Raw genomic sequence first — 24,387 nt, forward strand, 5'->3', positions numbered from 1 at the left:
CAATGGGGCTCAAAATCTGCTTATATACAAACATTCTTCCAAATATCTTCCTTTGTGTTCAGCAGAAGAAAGAAATTCATTGAGGCAGAGTAAATGATGACAATTTTCATTTTGGGGTGAACTAACACTTTAATTCAGCAAATGGCATCCAATTATCATTATGAAAATGAAGGCATTTTTTTGCATTTGTCATCTTATTTTATGTAATAATACATTTCCAATCAAATACTCAGTCAAGAATGAAAAAATCATGGCTCGTATTACTTCGTTACTTCCATATATCCGTTTAGTCATACTGAAAAAATAGGTCAAATTGAGCATTATGCATTGTTCATATACGAACTGTGAACAATATACACACTGCATGCTACCATATATTATGGTAGTATGCCATTCTGAACACACCCTTAGATTCAAAACTGTTTGATTACAGGCAAACACAATCGTGTCACTAAGAAAAAATATGAGCAAATGGACATACAATTCAAAGACCAGACAAAAGTGGCTAGTACAAAAAAAAGTGTTATTAAGTATTCAAGATATCTAAACCGCTGGAGCTAAATGAAGTTTTATATCAAAGATATAAGAGCCACTGAAAAGTGGTATTTTACTGTAGATTCTCATATTAAGTGACTACAGAATAGTAAAGGTGCAGAGAAAGCCACTTCATGTGAGAATCTACAGTAAAATACTACTTTCCAATGGATCTTGAACTTTGAACTTGTTTTGTAAACTGAATCTACGCACCGAGAAAATACTTTTCTTTACAAATCGATGCAGGACTTTTTCATATTTTCTAAACGGACGTCTAGTCGCAAGATGAGGCTGTTTTTATTGTGAGTGCACTCATTTGTCTGGTCTCTGAAAGAGTCAGCCACACTGAGACAGAATGATTGATAATGTTCCAGAGAAAACAACCTTTACAACTCATATAACGTAACCAAGTGCTTGATATAAATGAGTGCACATTAGTGTTATAAAAAATACTGCATAAGAGTTAAAAAAACAGACACACACACACACACACACACACACACACACACACACACACGATATTCTGGCCACATACTCACTGCAAAGATTGTGAAGTGCCAAACTCAAGCTGAACACATTTTTGTGCAAACTGTTCATAAAAGCCTGTCGAATGTTGCATTGAATTGAATATGTAAATTGTTTATGTTGTTATGCGCTATATATTTCAAGAATTGCATAAAGAATGGCTTTTAAAACCATTTTAGTTAAACAGAATGCAACAAATTACAAAACTCTACAAAACAATCTATAGAAAAATGCTTAATCAATCACGAAACAAGCTGAACAAATGTGTGTAAATGTTTGTGAAACCATTATCGTACAAAGGCATTAAATTGAACACATTTCATTTCTGTATTACTTAAAAATATGATTTAAAAAATGTGTTTTTGTAAATATGAGAACGGCTTCATTCATGACACACAAGCAGAACCACTTGTGTGTAAATCGTTCCTAAAACCATTCTTACCCAAATTGTTAACAGGGGAATAGTTTGACGACCCATCATGAAAGAAGCTGTTTAGTTACGAAATCCAGAATGTTTCAGTAAATAGTTTGAAAATCCATTCATACATGAATTACTGAACCATCATTAATGAAAGCCACAATTTACATAATGTTTGTAAAACCTTTTAATTCAATGCAATAATTAAAAGGTAAATGGTTTCACGAACTATGATCAAAGACATGCTGAGCGAATTTCTTAGTAAATTGTTCATAAAATTATGTTATTAAAAAAAAATTCTGGCTGATTGCACATGGTTCATCTTGTGTTGCACAGAACAGTGGCATCTGTATGTGGCCACTGTATGATCCAAACTTATGTCACTGGATTAAATGCAATATAATATACATTTCTAAAGGTCTCCACTCCAAACATTCTGCATAAGTCCATTTCTTGTTTAAAAAATCAAAAGTGTACGTTTTGTGAGGGTCTAAAAAAAAGTGTCATTTCGTTGCATTCTGATGAACAGAGTTAGTGTTGTTTTGTAGTATTGCTGGTTTTCGATCTAATGCCACATGCCATGGCTAAAGTCAGAGGTCATTTGAGTCGTTTTGAGCTATATGCACTGTTGTAAGTGTTGGAACATCAGTCCAGAGGTTGAGGGTCAGCTATAGGCATGGTGTGCAGAACCTCGTCCAGGAGCTGAAGGGCTCGGTGCAAATGAATTTCGATCCAACACGGGGTCTCCTTGATGCTCTGGCGGAGGTAATCAGGACCCCAGCCCTTCACGAAACTCATGCGCAGAATGCAGAGCCGCCGCAGGTCGTCCACGCCGATGCCTGCCGCAGCAGACAGACCTGAGGATAGGAGGACATGATCGTTACTAAACCCTGAAACACACTGTCTTTTAGTACACTGGTTCATCTGCATCGACGAAATAACCATTAAAGGGTTACTTCAGCGATTAGCATATGGCTTTCTATCAGTAGAACCCTTGGAGTATATTCAAATGATTGTGCTTTCCCAACTCATATCCCCCTGAGACAAGAGATTTTTGCATTTTATTTCTGGAAAAATTACTCAGATGACGCAAATATCGTCAATTTGCGTCATCAGAGCAATTTTTGGCCAAAGGCTAAAGACTACAGCCAGCAGAGGGAGTCATTTCCATGTTTTCAACCCGCGTATGGGCGGTGGGATCGCACTCACAGCTCAGCTCGCAGCTGCAGGCATTCATGTAAATGGAGCTATGCTGAGCAATGTAAGTGTTTCCACTTCTCAAACTAATTCCTATGAAAGTTAAGCTTCCAAAGGCATGAACTGAAAACGTGCCAGACTGAACACACACTGTGAATGTATGCCGTGAGCGCAGACGCGATTACCTCAGCTCTCATCACGAGCTCATTCAGCTCATTGATCACGATGAATGTAATCTGACTCCTGCTGCGTTTGACACTCCCTCAGCGGCTAAATCACATTATATTGAACAGACACGTTTAGTTTTTAATTGTAGTGTCTGTTCTCTAACTGAACTGATTTTATGAACTTGGTGGTGGGAAAGTGATCCAGTAACAGTAGCGGTGGCTTTGGCCTTGTAGTGCAGCAAAGCATTCTGGGAATTGTTGTCTTTCATCCCCATGAGACAAAAATACATTTTCTGTCTCATCTCAGTCTAGAAAGCACCAAATTCAAAAATAATTTCACATTTCTGCAAAAATAATGACCCAGTTTAAATACAGATTTATCTTCGCAGCACTGAAGTACCCCTTTAACGGAGCCTAAAGTAATAAAAAAAATTTTTTTTAAAAAACAGAACCATTAATGAAACCAAATGTCATGAAAATAATTTGGTTCCAGTATTAAAAAAAGAGAACCGTTACTGTAATCGAACGTAATGACTATCAATTGGTTGCAGCATTTTTATAAAAAAAAGAAGAGAAAAGAAATATTACCAGAATTGAAGATCATGAAAATCATTTCATTTAGTTCCAGAATAAATAAATAAAAAGTGTTAATGGAGCTGAATATTGCACAAAGTATGTGGTGCCAATTTATACACTACACATTTTTAAAGCACTAGCACTGAATAACATTTAATGGATTATTCCACAAATTACAATCTTTCAGTTAGCAGCCCAGATCCCCCCACGCAGCTCTGTGACTGGGCTTCGTTAATAATGTCAGAAAACAGATGTAATAGGGATCCATATGTATAAATGAAAGCCTCACTGATAGCAGGGGCGATGCCCCCCACAGAGCCCGGGCCTGGGATGCTTCCGGCCACCGCAGCCGCCTGTGCAGCCGCCGCAGCCTGAGCCGTGGCCGCCTGCTGCTGCATCTGCCGATGACACTGACGCAAATCAAACACCTGCAGACGCAAAACACACACACAGCTTTCATAGTCCTTCAGTGGAGGGTGAAAATGTTGAACTACATGTGCAGAACTGTTCTAGAATCCGGTGTTCCTGCTGCAGTACATTCTGTGTTAAACCCCACGTAAAGGACATGACATCAAATCTGATGCAAATTTGTCAGACTGCACTGAAAAGACAAATACTAGGAAAAAACATGAGTTTGACTTTTTAAATGTGGTACATGGGCGGCATAAATTAATTTACATAAATTCAGAGTGAAATAATCAGTGAAATGCTTCTTTTCACTTTTGGCACGTTGCATTTAGTTTCCTTACTTTAGTTTCAATTTTTCTTGGATCAGATAAACATTGATGATTGTAAACAAACAATACCATTTAATAATATAAATATTCTGATAATAAACCAAAAATATGAGTTAATATTATTAATAGACTGTTAATAAACAAATAATTATAAAAAATAGCATTTAATATTAGAGGTCGACCGATTCATCGGTTATCGGTAATCGGTAACGGGCAAGCGAGGTCCAACCTAGCTATTGGTAAAATCCACTATCGGTCGACCTCTATTTAATACTATAAGCATTCTGATAGTAAACAATACGATTTAACATTACTGATATTACTACTAACAGTACACAAATAATAAGAGTTTATATTATGTAATATTATTAATATTCTGACCTCAGTGTAGTGTAAATAACAGGTGGAGGGGGTTACCTTGATGTAGGCACTGGGGTAAATTTTGTGGACGGCGTCACCTGGAGCTCGCCCAGCCTCGCGGTCCAGATAATAACTCTGGACGAACACAGCGTGATCACTGAGGCAGCGCACCCACACGTCACCCTCTCCTTTACACTCCAGCTGAACACCTTTACCGATATGAAGCCTGGAGGAGACGCCAACAGAGACAGCTTTACTGGTTTGCAGTTAAGACGGGAGAGTCGTGAAATAAATTAGAGCTGCAGGACTCTTGTTTTCTCTACTCTCTAGAATTATGTTGTGTCCTAACTAGTTAAAATTGAGGGGGAAAAATGTCCAGCATCAATTCATTTTTCTGTTCCCATTAAATGTAAAATATCATGTAAACTATATAAATACAAGCCAATAAAATAATCAAAATTGGACAGAAAATGTATGAATATTATATATAAATATGGTAATCTTAATTTAGGTCTATGCAGCACAATCAGATTTATTTTTAGACCAATTATCCAAATAATGGATAGTCCTACAAAGCTATTATTATCAGAGCATGTGAGCAGAGCGTAGTGGCTCAACTTTTTGTTTTACTGTATATTCTCAGACATTTTTCTCTTTCAGCCAAAAACCAAAAATGCCATTTTCAGCCGATAATTTTAGGTGGTGGAAATTTGGATGTATCCCTAGTTTAAAGTCATCATTGCAAAACGGTATTAAAATCCACTCGACCACGTCACTCCCAGTGTTGCCAGATTGGGCAGATTTCCGCTTTTATATTTGGAAATATAAAAGCGGAAATACCTTTTATTTCCACCAGTAAAAAATAGGTTTGAAACGGTGGACAACATTTTGGCTGGTTTGGGGTTCAAACATTTTATTCATTTATTATTTATTTAAATCAAATGTATAATTTATTCATTTTAATCCATGTATTTATTTAGCTTAATACTATTTTTTATTGATTTATTTTACATTGCTTTTCTTATTTATTTAAATTAAATTTATAAAATTTATTTTTATTTTAATGACATTATTTATTTATTTATTTATTTAAAAAAACAATTTTTTTACTTTAATCAAATTGATTTTGCTTATTATTTAACCCCTACAGTATTGATCCAGTTAACCGATGGATATAAATCAGTACCTGGCCCTCTCGATGGCCTCTGTGCGATGGACGTTACTCAGCTGGCCGAGACAGAAGCGATCTCCACCTGATGGGTCCACATAACCGTCCACCGTTACGACGGGACAGTTGGAGGGCACCTTAAACGTCTCGCCCACCTGAATGTCCATCTCAAAGTACGCAATCGAGCACCAGTAATCTGGAGCTGAGAGAAAGACAAAGAGAAACAGCACAGTATAATATGAGTTCTGAAATATGCATATTTAAAATACAATAAATATTAAACCATGGCTGCATATTTGATTAGTTCACTGAGGATGGGAAAGTAAAGACATTGCTGTATGTCAGAAGTCATTACGCTAGTAATACTACATACTACAGTGTTGCTGTAGCTCAACTAGAGATGACAAGGTGATGAAGGAGTGGTAAAATGAACTCCTCCTCTGCACTGCACGGGGTTGTGGGTAATGTTAGCGCATAATGCATCTACGGATACACACATTTTTTATACATATTTAGGCCACTACAAGTACAAAGTTCACAAGGAATACTGAATGTTCCAGGCATCTCACATTATGAGCTGTTATTTTACTATATTTTACTTTTTATTAATATTTCAATTAGAAATATTTCAATCTATTTGTTATTATTTTGTCATTTTGTAATGCGTTTTTATAATTTTTATTAGTTTGTTAAGAATATTTTAGGTTTTCGGTTTTAGTTATAGTTGAGTTGTATTTAATTTATTTACTATTAGTATTTATTTCCAGAAATTTTCAGCTAGGCTAAAGTTAGAAATGTTTTTCATCTAATATTTTTATTTCATCTTCATTTCAATAAACAAACATGTTTTCAATACTTTAATTTTAAGCAGTTTTAGGTAATGGTAATAACCCTTATCTGACATACACTATGGTTTCTATAGTGTGTGAATGTGAAAGCAGACAGTTTTATTCCTCACCTGGATGTGTGGATATGGGCGGCTGGAACGCCAGCTCATTGTGGACTGACCCTGAGAAACACAAAAAAAGAGAAACATTCAGGGTGCTTTCACATTGGCTGTTTAGTTTGAAACATGGCATAGTTTGCATGAAAAATTGCTAATGTGAAAGTTGTCATGCGGACCCGAACCCGAGACTACCTGAAGGAGGCGATCTGAGTTCAGCTGCACTGGGACTGTGGTGCGACTGATTCTCATTCACTCCTTCAAGAGGATTATATTAGTGGAGTAATGTAGGCAATAGTAAATCAGTATAGGGGTGATTTCGAACACAGCTTCAGACTCGGGTGTGCACTCGATCAAGAAGCACAATAACATGGGCATGCATTTTAGCTGTTGACAACTTTATTTGTTTAAGAAAACACAAGTAGGGAACATCAGTGGTGATGATTTACCTTGGATACAAGCGAGAGCGAGCTTGCAGTGTAATTGCGCATATCGAGTGCACCCAGAGTGGCAAATTAATGGCTTGCAATCCGTTGTCTATGCAAAAGAGCCAATTTGCAAGCAGCAGAAAGCCGCCTTTATGTGATCCACATAAAATGCAACACATGCAACGCAAGTGACCGTTCACTCTACATGGATGCTGTGATAGGCTTCTTATTCCTATATGTCTACGTGATCAGTCTGATGCAAGCTTGACTGACGTGTCCTGCCAGAACTGACGCTGCGCTTGATTTGTGATGACGTACGATAAATGGAAATGCACCAGGGTTCAATTGCATCAAGAGGGTGTAAATCAGATCAACGCTGCCTCGTGTCAAAGACCCCTTGATGAGAGCAAAACAGACAGTGATGGTAATTAGTGGTGGTTCAAATAACTCACAGTACTGTCCCGTGTGAGGCAGTGGAGGGTGGTGCTGCAGGTGCTGGCCGTTCTGATGCGGGATGCTGGGGGGGAAACTACTTCCTCTGGGCCATGAGCCGGGGGCATCTAATGGAGGAAAACAAACAGATATTACATGGTCATAAAACAATATCATTACACATTGCATTTATCTATGCTGCTGATCGTACAAAAGGATGAAATAATGGCTGTATCCGAATTTGCATACTTCTCTACTATACAAAATAAGTGTGTCTAAATTCACAATAATCATAAAAGAGGAGGCAAAGGTACCCAGATGACCTACTACTTCCACTGAGATTCTGAAGTGTGCATACGATGGACACTTTACTATCCCATGAGGCCACGGGAGAGGATTTGTGAATGGAGGTGAAGCGACTTAACTGACACTGGTAGGTCACATGATAATGACAACATGGCAAATGTAGTAGGTCCAAATGATATTCATACTACAAACACTCATACTCATACTTTTTTAGCGGTCGCAAAGTAATTAGTTATTCAAAATAAGAGAGAGTGTATGCGATTTGGGACGCAGCCAAGGACTTACTGGTTGGACCGGCAGCCATACTGGTAAATACAGAAGTGGAGGCGGCGCTCGCAGAGTCAGCTGGGGGCAGGAGGGCGGGGCTGTTGAAAGTGGCGGGCGGAGCAGAGGAAGTGGCGGTATGTTGGATGGTTTGAATACCATGACCTCCATCTGCATGTGATGAATGTGACGGCTGACCCTCGAACTCATCTTTCACCATGAGCTCTCCACTCGGACCTACACATAAATGTGAAAAATGACCTATTCACTAAATCTCAATCTGCAATGGATCATATACAGTTATTCAATCATTATCCCAAAACAAACAGTACATTATCATGCTTATTTCACAGCTAATTAGCAAATTAAATAAATGGATATGAAACATTGAGCGAATCAATCCGGGGAACCAATGATGCAATGGCACATTCATAAACAGAGCCATTTACTTAATTCCTGAATTAAATGAATGAAACAAAATGAATGAATGAATGAATGAATGAATGAATGAATGAATGAGCCTTTTTACCGATCTAAGCGTGTGGTCTGAAGCGCATGGTGCAGGTGCCCTTTAGGGCGTGTCCAAATCCACTTTTGTTAGTTTAACAACGGAAGAAACGGTTGTAACTCATCTCTTAATGAGTCATGGGTGTGTTTTGGGCGTAACGTGCAATCAACCAATCAGAGTCTCATCTCCCATTCCCTTTAAAAGCCAGTTGCTCCTGCACAATGGTGGAATATAGACACCCTCAACTGACGGGTCAGTTTAAATACATGTGTGTATTGCCACGATTGGTTAAATAAGTAGCCAATTTCATTCGTCATTACTGCAGATAGGTAATTCTGATACATGCAATGACTGTCCATTATGATTTGTAGGCAATATAATATGTACACAATAATAATCTTCTACATTTTAATCCTTTTTTTATACATATTTAAAAACGAGTGTGCTGCTGCACATCCTTGTGTTTAATTGGGCGCTTTGTGCACCCGCCTGTAGGCGCAGAGTGTATGATAGAGACCCATTACTTACTCATTTAGAGATTTAGTACAGTTTTAGTTTCTTATTTAGAGTATCACTTCATAAAAAATAAAAAAATTAAACTCATATTTTGGGGATATTTTGCCCAAAAATAAAAATTCTGTTCATTTTTTGCATGACATTAAAATCAATGTTGGTAAACTGAATCAAACTGTTTTGGTCTGTAAATATATCTTAATACCAATTCAAATGCAGCTTCTGAAAAACAATCTACTATACATAAAAGATTATGTATAGTAAATTCTATGTTGAATCAAATAAAATATGTATTTTTAGAGCTACTTTTTGTAATGTCTATTTGACGCTTTTAACACAATAATGACTTTAAATTATCTTTTGGAGGTAATTTCTCAGCCAAATTTAATGTGTGATTAATTAGATTAATTCATCTGCACATCATTCAAGATTTTAATTGCTTGACAACCCTAATTTGAATATATTATCAACGTTGAAAACCATTTTTGCTGGTTTTTGTTGTTGCAGTTTTTGCTAATATTTTTGTGGAGACCATTTTATTCAGGATTCTCTGATGAATAGAAAGTTCGAAAGAACAGCATTATTTTATTGTAACATTATAAATGTCTTTAATTTATCCTTACATTTTGAAACATAGTGTATGTGAACAATTGGTTGTGCAAGTTAATTACACCGTTTAACATCATTTTACAACTTATACAACTAAATTTTATATAATAATATAAAATTATAGTCCATAAAAGTGCACACTCACCTGGGCCACCCAGAGTCAGGACAGACAGATCTGAAAATGGCGAGACAGAAAGAGATTATAGATATAAGAACTATTCTAAAAAATACACATATGACATGACCATAAGGCTTTGCAATAAATTATTACCATGACAAAGTTTTAAATCACAGCAAGACAACAGAAAACAATTCACCGATGCTTGGAGACACGACCCTCTCATAGTGATATGGGTTCACACACACATTGTCGCATTTCAGGTCAAAGGCAAACTGGCAGTATTTCACGTGTTTCAGCTCGTTCTTGTGCAGGTCCGGCCATCGCCACAGTCGTGCGTATATGACATGAGGAAATCCTTTACGACCGGCCACCTGAGAAACAAATCATCAGTCACAGAAGACAAGCTATAGAACAGACTTTCACAGTAAATTCCTTTTTTAATATCCGAGATAAACTCAAAGGGGTGGTTGATTGCCCCTTTTAAGTCTCAGATGTCTTCTGAGTGTTTATGTGAAGTTTTAGCTCAAAATACCTCACAGATCTTTTTTTTATAGCATGTTAAAATTGTCACTTTTTGAGGGCGTGCTGTTTTTGTGTCCCTTTAAATGCAAATGAGCGAAGCTTCAAGAACTCCAGTTAGCAGCTCTGATTACCAAATGCAGACAGGCAATTCAGCCTTTTATGTTCAAACCGGAGTCGGACAATGATGGAGAGACTCAAGAAGATGTGACAACATGTAGAATGAGACAGGACGTTTCTGAATGGTTAGTTGATGAATTTATGAGACTGATGTGGAGATAACCATCTTCAAGTAATTGATTAGCATATTCTGTTATGATAATCTATAAATTCTCAACAAACTTGTTGCATGTTCTCGGGGATGGGGTTTATGTAAATTCAAGGGTTAGTGATGTTACTAACCTGGGAGGAAGCTTAAGTAGTCTTATCAGACATTTGTTGTAGTCCTTAAAAAGCTATTTCTTTAAAAGAAAATATCTCCCTTTGAATTGGAATTTGAGCGTTGTAACTTTGCAGATATTGTTTATCCTCAAAAAGCAACATTACACACTAACTAAAGTTTAAAATGTGAAATTATAATCAACCACCCCTTTAAAAGAGTAAATTAGTCTATTGTTCTAGAGAAACAGACCTGCAGTCTACCGTCTAGCGTGCGCTGTATAGTCACACATTTACTGGGATGAGCTCCGTTCGTAGTGATGGCAGTAATCAGTGAGTCCAGCTCATCTTTCTTCTCTTTCAGCTTCTTCACCAAACTTTCTATGGCCCGTTTGGCGAAAGTCTCGCTCTCTCCGCCCTGCCGATGGCACATGAGGCTGTGGACGATGCTCAGACAGGCATCATTACTGGTGGGTGTGCTGGATGTGGACATGTTGCTGGAATACACGTCTTGAGCTTCTGTCTTCACACCTTGATTTTGAGACGTGATCCACACCGGCCTAAAAACACAGAGAGTCTGTGAGTATAACTTACTCACCATGAAACAAAAACGGACAATTCTTTTTTTTGTTTTAAATGGCATTGGAGTATTCATTATAAATGAGTTATCCATGCACACCATTATTTTTATGTGTCCTTGTAATTTAATGACCCGCTCTCTTGCTGACAACCTGTCACTCACATGACATCGCAAGGCCGAAACCATGTTTTGAATATTGGGGGATAATGACATCATTTAAACGATAGCATATTTTCAAAAATATTTTTTAGAAATGTATTTATTTAAGAATTTTTAAAAATGGCAAAATTAAATTAGAAATATTGAGTAGTTTGTGTCACTCTATGTAACTGTGGGGTGTAAAACACTGATCGTAAAACATTTGTCAAATGTTACGTTTTTGGCTACTTATATCTTACCGCGCACGCGCACACACACACACAAACACACACACACACACACACACACACACACTTTCACTGTAAAAACAAAAAGCTTTGCGTTGTTGGAAGTCACACTCCTTTTAAGGCCTGTCCTCTTTGATCTAATTGGCGATCAGTTTGACATTGCGTTGTTAGACGGCTGTGATAGAACAACCTAAAAATATAACTATTTAACTATTTGTCATCCTAACAACAAACACAGTGGTGTACAATGGAGAGCAGCATTAAGAAATGTCATATAATGGCATGACAAATTGGCCATTTCCAATTATTTGAGAAGGCTACAATAAGGAAGAAAATACAATTGCAACCACCGTTTCATGCTGACTTTAATATATATATATATTGCGCTCTGCTTTACAACTGACTATAAAGCACATCACACTGTAATTATAAACATTTTCTTGTATTTAATTTACTTTTTGCATTTCTTTGCCTCTTCATGACAGATCACTTCCTGTACTTTTCAGTTGTTAGATAGATAGATAGATAGATAGATAGATAGATAGATAGATAGATAGATAGATAGATAGATAGATAGATAGATGTTCAAGAAGAGTGAAACGTTAATTAATTTAAGAATTCACATACCACATATAATTAGTATTAAGAGTCTATAATCTGATTTACACAAAATTCTGTTCGTATTTACGGGGAATTAACGTTACTGAGTAACGTTAGTCGGTTGACTTAACATTTACTCCAAACAAACACGGAAACGAACTTATACGGATCTATTAATAAATTATAAACTCATCAAAATCAAATCGTTAAACTTAACCATTGTAACAGTCAAATAATGTGAACGTGAATAATAAAATCACAGTTCACTCTATTACAATACAACTGATCTTACTATTAAGCTAACGAGCTAACTGGCCAACAGACACTCCTCAAATACGTGGGGAATTAACAAATGAAGTGTCTACACGAGTGCTAGAGTAAAATATTAGGTGGAGATGAAAAATAAAATGAGAAAATACCAACAAAAACACTTACGATTCATGGAGCGAAGGCAGGGACATTGTCTCTACGTAAGCGCAGTGATGTCATCGCTCGAGTGACGCCACGGTGAGCGTAAATAAGCCCCGCCCACACAGATGCTCTTCTAGCTTCATGACTGAAAACTACTGTAAAACAGACATCTATATGATGTCTATGGTGTAAACGGCCTATATGCTAGGACAACACCTCACCTTACTAAACTCTGCTTGGTTGCACTAATAGTTCTCAATAGTAAACAGTCCTTCTACTTTCTTCAGTAGGCCTATATGTAGTATAGGGCAGGCTATACATACTGACACAGTATGCACATTTTCTATATGCACAGAACTCATGGAAGACACTACATCTGCACACTTCAGGGATATAATCAGTGCAGGGTAGATTACTTCTTACAAATCACAGTCAGTTACAATCCTACTCCTGGAAGTTCATCTTTTTGTATAAAAGATCGTCATTTCTACACCAAATGAAGTCGCATATCTGTTTGTGTGACTCAACTGTGACCAACATGGACCAAGATATAGTGTGAATGTGAATTTAGAGCAGAACAACCTATTTGACAGATGGGGAAGTGTTTGAAACTTCATTAAAAACAGTAATTGTTTATGCAACTCAGAGATTAACTAATAAACACTCCTCAAAAGTCATATTTTACTCACATTTTAACATGATTTTTCAAAATAATGTTTTATGGATAATCAAGTAAACAAAAGTTGCTTCAGCCCAGTGAGTGTTCATCTTGAAAGAATATAAACAATCAGAAGACATGGAGTAGATTGTGTGCAACAGGTTTTTTAGCAATGTTTTGATGTTTAAAGGCTTAAAAATAATACTTAAAAATTAGTTTAAAAAATCAGAATAGAATATTGAACCTTTTGACCCAATATAAGATAATCTAATAAAAAAGTTGGCATGAATTTGATAGCTTTTTATGGTCCATATAGTTTGATATAGTGAGAATATGGATTTCATACTCATTCTTGGAGAAGGGGGAAAATATTATTTAGAGGCCCAAAGGGAGTAAAAATAGGCAATTTGGTGCAAATGTTATATGGCCAAAAAGTTAAATAGCTTTTAATGCTTTATAACAGTAGAGCAGACTACTTATTTTTATATGCATTTCATATGCATTTTATGTAAGTTGTCACTCCATATCTCCCAATAATGTCTTAGTAAGATATTTAAATGCTTAGTTTTATGATCACAGCTCTTTAGTTTTATTGTGGTGTGCAAAGTATATAATTCAATACAGGTCCTTCTCAAAAAATTAGCATATGTGATAAAAGTTCATTATTTTCCATAATGTAATGATAAAAATTAAACTTTAATATATTTTAGATTCGTTGCACACCAACTGAAATATTTCAGGTCTTTTATTGTTTTAATACTGATGATTTTGGCATACAGCTCATGAAAACCCAAAATTCATATCTCAAAAAATTAGCATATCATGAAAAGGTAAACGAGCTATTAACCTAATCATCTGAATCAACTAATTAACTCTAAACACCTGCAAAAAATTCCTGAGGCTTTTAAAAACTCCCAGCCTGGTTCATTACTCAAAACCGCAATCATGGGTAAGACTGGCGACCTGACTGCTGTCCAGAAGGCCATCATTGACACCCTCAAGCGAGAGGGTAAGACACAGAAAGACATTTCTGAACGAATAGGCTGTTCCCAGAGTGCTGTATCAAGGCACCTCAGTGGGAAGTCTGTGGGAAGGAAAAAGTGTGGCAAAAAACACTGCACAATGAGAAGAGGTGACCGGACCCTGAGGAAGATTGTGGAAAAGGACCGATTCCAGACCTTGGGGGACCTGCGGAAGCAGTGGACTGAGTCTGGAGTAGAAACATCCAGAGCCGCCGTGCACAGGCGTGAGCAGGAAATGGGCTACAGGTGCCGCATTCCCCAGGTCAAGACACTTTTGAACCAGAAGCAGTGGCAGAAGTGCCTGACCTGGGCTACAAAGAAGCAGCAATGGACTGTTGCTCAATTTTTGCATGTCATTCGGAAATCAAGGTGCCAGAGTCTGGAGGAAGACTGGGGAGAAGGAAATGCCAAAATGCCTGAAGTCCAGTGTCAAGTACCCACAGTCAGTGATGGTCTGGGGTGCCATGTCAGCTGCTGGTGTTGGTCCATTGTGTTTTATCAAGGGCAGGGTCAATGCAGCTAGCTATCAGGAGATTTTGGAGCACTTCATGCTTCCATCTGCTGAAATGCTTTATGGAGATGAAGATTTGGTTTTTCAGCACGACCTGGCACCTGCTCACTGTGCCAAAACCACTGGTAAATGGTTTACTGACCATGGTATTACTGTGCTCAATTGGCCTGCCAACTCTCCTGACCTGAACCCCATAGAGAATCTGTGGGATATTGTGAAGAGAAAGTTGAGAGACGCAAGACCCAACACTCTGGATGAGCTTAAGGCCGCTATCGAAGCATCCTGGGCCTCCAGAACACCTCAGCAGTGCCACAGGCTGATCGCCTCCATGCCACGCCGCACTGAAGCAGTCATTTCTGCTAAAGGATTCCCGACCAAGTATTGACTGCATAACTGAACATAATTATTTGAAGGTTGACTTTTTTTATTTATTAAAAACACTTTTCTTTTATTGGTCGGATGAAATATGCTAATTTTTTGAGATATGAATTTTGGGTTTTCATGAGCTGTATGCCAAAATATATTATAGCCAATATATTAATAGCTCAATATATATGAGCTAATAAACGCTCCCCAAAACCCTGATGGATCATATGATATTCACATTTGAACATTACTTTTCTTAAACATGATGTATGGATAATCAAGTAAAATTAAGTTGCTTCAATTCAGTCACTGTTCATCTTGAAATATTACAAGCAATATAAAAGTTATTCTTATGTTTACTGTATATATATATTTTTAAATCATTACATATTTCTCAGCAGACAGACACGTGAACAATGAGCTGAAGGGGGATGTTTTTACAATTACACTAAAAGGCTTTTTACTTGCTAAAAACTATCAATCAGAAGACAGAAGGCATGGAGTGGACTGTGTGCAACAGGTTTTTCAGCAACGTTGAAACAGCAACTGCTGTTTCGAGGATTTAGACTTAGAGATCTGAAATGGTCAATGCATGCTCATTATAACGGATCAGGCCCAATAAGATGCATCAAGTAAAGACTTCCCAACCAGCAGTCTCTGTTTTTGAAAATAAAATCATTAACAATAAATTAAACACATTTCACCACGCATATACGCATTCGTGAATGCACATTGGTAAAAATGACACTTTATTAAAACATTGTATTAAAATATAACCATTGGAAACTGTATCCATACACAAGTCTTACAGGAACTAATGCGTCAAATTCTTTTTGAGTGCAACAGGCAGCGTGAGAAAGTCTTCCGCGAGAACGACCTCTGTCCTTGACCCCTGCAGCACGAGCTCAGCTTGTCTCTTAAGCTCCATCACGTCGTCTTCGCCATCTCGCCGCAGGGTTTCGGGTTTGTAGCGTTGACTGAAGTGGTGCAGAACCAGCGTGTGTGCCCCGCAGGAGAGCGCCACCGCGGCGGCCATGCTGGGTGTGCTGTGCCCATGCTCCACCGCCTTCTCCTGCTGCCCGTCCTCCAGCGTGGCCTCGTGCACCAGCACGTCTGCCCCCTGACACGCCCTTTTAAAGCCCTCACCCAGCGGCGCGCTGCAGTCCCCAAAAACACACACCTTACGGCCCTTCAGCGCCGGCTCCAGCACCTCGCTGGCCGTCAACACACGTCCACTGTCTAGTGTCACAGACTCTCCGTTCTTCAGGCGTCCGTATAGAGATCCAGGTTTCAAACCTACAAAAAGCAAAAGAACAAGAAATACAATTTTATTTTAATTTGTGCCGCGCACTTTCCTCACAATAACAAAATGACAGCGGTGAGAAAACAGCAGTTTAAAAAGCATCTGATCATTGCGTTGTGGATGTTTGCACGAGTCCAGTCAAATCACATCACGTTTATTTATATAGCACTTTATCCAATAGATTGCTTTAGAAAAGTAGCTTTACAGTATTATAGGGTTAGTTCACCCAAAAATGAAATTTCTTTCATTAATGACTCACCCTAATGCCGTTCCTCAGCCATAAGACCTCCGTTCATCTTCAGAACACAGTTTAAGATATTTTAGATTTAGTCTGAGGGCTTTCTGTCCTTTGAATGTAAGTGTATGCCCACTTGCTGTCCACGTCCAGAAGGTGATGAAAACATCATCACAGTAGTCCATATGTGACATCAGTGGGTTAGTTAGACTCTTTTGAAGCGTCGACAATACATTTTGGTCCAAAAATAACAAAAAATATGACTTTAATCAGCATTGTCTTCTCTTCCGGGTTCCTCAAATAAAGATGATTCAAGATTCGGATCGCGTGTCAAACTGGCAAACTGCTGAATTCACGTGAGATCGGTGATATGAATCATGAATCAATCTACTGATTCCCGGCCGTTAGATTCTTTATTTGAGGTTTGAAAACAAAGGCGGAAGAGAAGACAATGCTGAATAAAGTCATATTTTTTGTTATTTTTGGACCAAAATTTATTGTCGACGCTTCAAAAGAGTCTAACTAGAAATTTCATTTTTGGTTGAACTAACCCTTTAAACATGAAAAAATGTCGCTTTCAATTAGAATTACAACATCAGTTTTCTACTATAAAGCAGCTCTCCAGTGTTCATGTTTCAACTCACAGACGTCTGAACTCCACAGACTGAACTGAAGAAATGAACCGGAGAAGACTTCCACACTAGTGATGTCCGGTTCGCGAACGAATCGTTCTTTTTAACCGGATCTTTATTGTGAACCGGTCTAACCAGTTCACCAAATCGAACTGAATCCTAAATTGAATCCTGAATATACCTAAATTCACTTGCTCAGACTTACACACCCTCCAGAAGCTTGCGTTCTGCGAGCGAGCGGCGCCTCGTGTTTCCATCCCAAAGAGGCATGAAATCGCTCTCACGGACATTTTCCTGGACCGTTCCCACCTGGTGGAATGACCTGCCGATCTCAATTCGTGCTGCCGAGTCTGTAGCCATTCTTAAAAAACATCTTAAGACACATCTTTTCCATTTGCACTTGACCAATACCGAATAGCACTTACTGATCACCACAGCAACGACCAAAAGCGCACACTCCTGGATCATATCTACGTCTCTCATCCGGATTTGTGCCTTTAGGCGGGTATGTTACATAGTTATCATAACTATCAGAATCCAGTGTTCTGTATATTGCGTACGTGAGTTTTTGTTGTAGATGGCTATTGCTGCGCGTTTAGCTAGAATACAAAACCAACCCATTGGGCCACTGAATCTGCATTAACGACAACAGCTGGGGCAACAGCCTTAGTCCTAATGGGTTGTAGCTATCTTAGCTATCAAAATCCAGTGTTCGGCACTTTGCGGACGTGAGTTTTTGTTGTAGATGTCTGTCTTTAAAAAAAAAAAAAAAAAAAAAAAAAAAAAAATTGTTGTGTATTGTGCTAATTAATTGAGATTTCTTACAGCTCTTACAGGTTTTTGGCCTTGTCTGTTCCGTTGCTTCTATTACTCTCCCCTCTTTTGTAAGTCGCTTTGGATAAAAGCGTCTGCTAAATGATTAAATGTAAATGTAAATGAATCGTTCTAAACGGTTCGCGTCTCAAATCAGGGCTGATCCCACAAGTTACTATAGTTATTCACTTTCTGACATGAGTGACAGTCTCTCAAACTAGAAATAAAACTAATATCTTGAAGTAGATGCTGTAACTCCAGTCGTTAGCTGAAGTGAGGCATGTTTTGCTGAGAGATCTGATGAACTCACGAGCAGCTGATACTGAGCATGCGCGTGTAACCGAACGTAGCGGCTCTCGGATCCTCGGTTCAGCAGTACAGAATCGAAAACCGTTTCTGTCGGACACGTTCGATACTGAGAGCCGATGAGCCGATGAGCTGCGCATGCGTGTTATTTGTTCAGCGGAACGAAATACAGGTTAAGTGTATAAAACTAATCACGTTTGGAAACATCATAACAAAGCTCTCATCACTTTATTATTTTAAAGTTTGGAAACAATGGATTGTAAAACGGTCAAATTAAACATTTATTTGTTTTATCAATAATGCATGATATTTTCTAGGGCTGTACTAGAATAATCGAATATTCGAATATTCCTTCGGTGAGGTGGCATTCGATTTTCAGTTTTGAGATTCGAATATTCGTTTTTTTTTTTTCAACACGTGACTTCCGTCGCGGACTCATTCTCACTCATGCTTGAAATAATAATAATACATTTTAAAAAACACCGCAACATGCTTTCAATAAAAGCATCGCGCATTTTAAAGATTTAAATTAACAAAAAGTCAGAATAAGACAAAATAAATCCCTTATATAGAATAAAACTAATTGTAATATATATTACATTTTGTGTCATTTTAAAAACAATTCATTTATTCTTATTCAACTGTTTATAAGCATGCTACCGTGTTCTTTATTTATTACAGTTCGTTGAAATCACTCTGTGTTACTAATTTAATTTCTGTTTTGGGATTCATTTGTTTTAAAGAAAGGTTCGTTATTAATACCTTATTAAAGTTCTTGCTCTCAACAGACTTTGTGTTTTGTATCACTTGTGCACTGTCCGTTTTCGGAGCATAAACCTGCCCGTGTAATGCGTACCGGAAACTGTTCTATTTAAAAGATTATTAAATGTTTATTAATATTTAAAGAATGTGTGCCACCTGATCATATTGCACCAAATGCAACACTGCACTCCACTGGGTCTGCCGCAACACATTTACGATGCCGAAGAGTGAAACGTGAAGTCGTGAAAGATGATACAAATACAAACCGACACTATTATTATACATTTAGCCCCACCCACCGAAGCTTCGAATATTCGATATTGATTGCCACCTAAGCTTCGAAGCTCAAAAAATGGCATTCGAAACAGCCCTAATATTTTCAGGATCAGCTTTTATCTTATTTAATTTCTAAGTCGATACACATTTTAAAATCTAATCAAAACAGTAGGTTTGATATAGACTACATATTCAGCTTTCAGCAGTTCGCAGCTCAGCACCCTGCTCAGCACACACACGCACACTGATACAGCGGTTCTCGAGTCAGATCGGTCGGGTTGCAATGGATCACCACACTAAAGAAGAACCTACGGCGTAGAAGAACCAGCCGGAGTGAACTTTTTTTTTCTTCCAAACTCTAGAAACGAGCTCCAGACAAACTTTGTTTTGCCCTGATTTTGTTCGAAATGTCATCAAACCAAGTATATCTGGGCCTTAAGTCATGCCATGAAGATAAGAGATATAAGAAACATCAGCATCATATGGAAGCTTGTTTCTGCCACTCAAATAGCTAATTGCAGTTCTGACTTCTGACTCAGAAGTAAAACTGGACTTTTTTGCGAGAAAAAGTATTTTTTTCTCATATTTGCGAGTTTATAGCTGGCATTTTCAAGTTTATATCGCAATTCAAAGTAAAAAGCATTTACTTTTTTATTATTCTGTGGCGGAAACAAGCTTCTATAATATCATGCTTTTCTGTTAAGCTGCTTTGTGTATAAAGCACTACACAAATACAATTTACTTGACTTAAAAATAAAAGAGTAATGTAGGATACAATTAAAACTATAGCTATATTACCTATATTCATAAAATCTTTCTTTAATAATTCTGAATTGATCCACCAAAAAATCATAACATTTAAAAAAACACTGAAATATGAAATATCACACCTGGTATTAAGATGCATTTTGCTCAGTCGGATCTCAAGTGGACGAAGCGAATACAGGTTTAAACAGGATCTTTTGAGCTTGAACACTTTCGACCACTTCCAGAGGAAAACGCATTCGACAGGATTGCTTTCATAGTGTAAACGCTCATGTGGGCGAGTGTGTTCAGCCACAATAGACGTCTACTCTCCTCCTACTGACCTAACGCGTGAACATTATGGGAATCACTTTAGCCAGACTGGATTTAAACTTTGTCGACTGGAGACCAAAGTTTGGTTTGAAGATGAAAACACAGAGCACAGCGTTCTCTCACCATTCCTGATTTCTAACACACACTCACAGCGTTCGGCTGGTCTTGTGTCAGTCAGAGCAGAAACGAAAGCTGCGGCTCTCCGGGTGTTTTTCTGTTTTCTCCAGATGATGTTCATGTGTAAATTGCATGAGCTTATTTTGTCCATTAGATCAAAAGATCTGAAAAAGCCCATGCATTTACCCGCCCACAGACCCTCCCCTCAGAGAAATCAGGACAGAAGACGGATTAAAACACCAGGTGTAAACGGGAACGTCTCTCCCTCATCTAACTTGATATCCGATCGACCAAAGCACATCTTAATATCCGGTGTGAACAGGGCCTAAGAAAAACCTTACTAGATTTGCGATGTTGATAACTGTAACGCATCATCACAGTCCATGAAAAGGGTCCATATTCTAGAAAAAAAAAAACCCGATTGTACACTTAACGTTTTACCTAGTTCTTTCAACAGGTCCGTGTTCAACCGTCCTGGACGTTCCCTTTCCTCCACCGAGAACCCGAACGATGGGACTCTGTGATACAGCTTAAACGCTTTAACCACGAACTGTTTGTCTTCAATGAGGTCATAGCAGTCCGTGTCCGGGTGCAGGCGTATGGTTCTGCCGGGCCGCTCCTGTGGGTGAAGGGCATCACCGCTGGAGGTCAGGGCAGGGCTGAGACGCCCCTCCACAGGACACTGCTCATCTGACGGCTCCAGCTCATGCACAGCGTACGGGAAGAGCAGCTGAGAGCTGGACAGCTCTAACGCCACACGGACGAAGCGTCTCAAGCCCAGCGGCCCGTAAATGTCCACGCAGGGAGGAGGCTGATCCGGCTGAGGGTTTGAGTTCAGGCTGATGGTGCACAGCAAACCAGGAAGACCAAAGAGATGATCGCCGTGGAGGTGAGATATGAACACTTTGGTGATTTTGCCTGAAAGAAATCGAAAGGAGGAATTTTTCAAATAAATATTTCAAATAAATGTATCAGTTTTCAAAAAAATAAAATAAAAATAATAATTAAGCACAACTGTTTTAAACATTGATTTAAGAAAGGTATCTTGAGTGTATTAAATCAAAGTATTAGGAGGATTTCCTAGAAAACAGTTAATAGAAAACAGTTCATTTTCATGACAATTAAACATTGTTATTAACATAATTCAGTATTTACTATAGTTTTTTTCCCCTCAACTCTGCTTTTCAAAAATGTAATGTAGTGATTGAATACTGTACTGTAGTAAATATAAGGCTATAATACAATACTTGCATTACAAATTTTTATATTAGACTATATTTACAAATCAGTAAAAATTTTCATACCAACTTTATAGCCGTTTAAGCAATACAAATGTTTTTTTATAAAAACTTTTTATTACAAAATACCATGATATATTAAGCCACATTATATATATATATATATATATATATATATATATATATATATATATACATATTCTCGCAGTTTTATTGCAGTTATGCATTACATAATGCGTCATCATTAGTGAATGATATACTAATTATGGTCATATAACGTGTTGTGAGTATAAATGTTTCTTTTTAACATGTGAACATGAATTTATGATTCACCCGGAAGAGAACGATCATGCAAAACTGTAAACATACACGTGCATTCGACACCTGACTTAATTTACAATCAAAATTGGAATAAAAAATTCAGAAAAAAACGCAGACGTGCATATCAAATATATAAACAAAATCAATATATACAGCTGAATGAGAGACTGACTGGCTTTGAGCGGACTCCTCATGAACTGAGTCTGAGTTCCTTCTCCGCAGTCGAACAGCCAGTTTTCCCCTTCAGTCCGCAGCACGAGCGCAGACGCGCCGCGGTTGGGAGACGGATATGCTGAACCGGTCCCGAGAAACGTGATGTCCATGGACATGCTGCTGTTCCGTGCACGTGTGGCGGAAAAATAACGTTAAGTCACCGACCCGTTATACTAAACCTAAAAGCTACCCGCGACCAGCTGAGCCACGACTGACATGTGTTCAAATCAACATCCGGGGCACGAAGAAGTGCACACTGCATAGTAGTATGGAAGCCCATTCCCGCTACATACGTGTTTTTGTGAATCATATTATTAATGAATAATAATAAAATGACATTTGTGAGAATTTATGACAAAAAACCTATATAGAATGTCTTCATTTCGACTTTTTAATATGATAATTATGATTTAGAGAAATGACCATTCATAATTATTACATTTTATGTCATAATTATTACATTTAAAGTAAACATTATGACTTAGTATTCCGTATAGGATATACTATACACACTTGATTATATACGGCATACTATTTAAAAAAAAAAAAAACATACGAAAAACAATCTTTCAATCTTTTAGATTCCCAAACTATGATCATTTGCATGCAAGGGACCCCCCATCCTAAAATTAAAAAGATGCTATAGGCTATATATATATTTATATGTATAAAGAAGACCTATAGTAGAAGACCTAATTAATACAAACATTTATGCTATGCATTTGTTAGTTTCTATAAGCCTCTACTCTATTACTCTATAGATATATTTTATTCATGTTTTTATTTTAATTAAAAAAACATTTTAATCAAATATATATCATTTTAATTCATATTTCATTTATTTTTAACCATTTTAATTTTAATTATTTATTCATTTACTCAATTTAATCATATTTTTTTGACAGGTTACACTGATTTTATAATTTATATTTATTTAAAATAAATTTGATGTATTACCAGTTGTAAAATTGATGTTTAAAAATTTATTGTAATCAAATATTTTATTTATATAGTGATTTGTTTTTATTTTAATTACTTTAAAAATTATTTGTTGAAATCGTTTTATTTATTTAATATTTTGTTTATTATTTATTTATTTTAACCATTTGTATTAGTTAGATGAATCTTATTTTTATTTTTTATTTTATTTTTTAACTTGACACTGCTTTTCCTCTAAACTATAGTTTTATGATCTTCAATATCCTTTCTAAATGTTTTGAGTCTTCAGGTTCGGAAGTTCAGTCTAATAATAAACCAAAAAGGAGATTTATAAATATCTGCTAAGATGTTGGAAACTGGATTACTTAGGTTTCCTAGAAATACATGATTTCACATTTTTTATCCCTTTTTTTTTTTTTTTTTACAAAATATTACTACCAGTATTTATTCATCTTAGTAGAATTGTCTTAACCTCCAATGGTAGTCCAAAACATTATACAAGAAGATATTGTGACTGATATTAGTCTGGTTCTCATCGTGTTGCTTGTATTATGGGAGAGACGGGTATATCTTTATATCTTTGGCTGTATGCATACTATATACCACTGTCACATTTACACTAGAGGTCAGCATAACATCACACACTAATCTCATCAGGCCACAGTTCATCAGAGCACAATGTCTAAGGTATGAATCTCAGGAACATCTTTTTTTTTATAATTGTATGATTGTTAAGTCCTTTTGGGAAAGATTGTATAAGTGGTTGGAGACAAAAAATGTAATACCTGACTTTGATTATCATATTGTCAAATTTGGTCTCTTTTTGGAAAACAAAGACATGGTATTTTTGTGTAATAATGATGATTTCTAGCCAAATTTTACATACAAAAATGTAGATTTGTTAAAGTTTCTCCATGT

The 24,387-nt window shown here is 37.2% G+C and overlaps 2 protein-coding genes across 2 annotated transcripts; both read right to left on the reverse strand.

Annotated features, from left to right (window-relative positions):
* Nucleotides 1-1,646: 1,646 nt before the first annotated feature.
* On the reverse strand, nucleotides 1,647-12,773 carry smad4b (SMAD family member 4b). The gene is made up of 11 exons (XM_067439608.1): nucleotides 12,705-12,773; nucleotides 10,957-11,263; nucleotides 10,003-10,177; nucleotides 9,831-9,860; nucleotides 8,077-8,292; nucleotides 7,506-7,613; nucleotides 6,641-6,691; nucleotides 5,701-5,884; nucleotides 4,572-4,740; nucleotides 3,707-3,845; nucleotides 1,647-2,334 (listed from the first exon to the last, which is right to left on the reverse strand). Exons 1-11 carry the CDS (start codon nucleotides 12,728-12,730, stop codon nucleotides 2,123-2,125), a joined length of 1,617 nt encoding a protein of 538 aa, XP_067295709.1. The 5' UTR covers nucleotides 12,731-12,773; the 3' UTR covers nucleotides 1,647-2,122.
* Nucleotides 12,774-15,959: 3,186 nt separating this feature from the next.
* elac1 (elaC ribonuclease Z 1) lies at nucleotides 15,960-22,774 on the reverse strand. Its single transcript, XM_067440305.1, has 3 exons — nucleotides 22,490-22,774; nucleotides 21,200-21,676; nucleotides 15,960-16,533 (listed from the first exon to the last, which is right to left on the reverse strand). Exons 1-3 carry the CDS (start codon nucleotides 22,644-22,646, stop codon nucleotides 16,052-16,054), a joined length of 1,116 nt encoding a protein of 371 aa, XP_067296406.1. The 5' UTR covers nucleotides 22,647-22,774; the 3' UTR covers nucleotides 15,960-16,051.
* Nucleotides 22,775-24,387: the final 1,613 nt, after the last annotated feature.

The sequence above is a fragment of the Pseudorasbora parva genome, chromosome 3 (genome assembly GCF_024679245.1).
Source record: "Pseudorasbora parva isolate DD20220531a chromosome 3, ASM2467924v1, whole genome shotgun sequence".
Taxonomy (NCBI): Eukaryota; Metazoa; Chordata; class Actinopteri; order Cypriniformes; family Gobionidae; genus Pseudorasbora; species Pseudorasbora parva.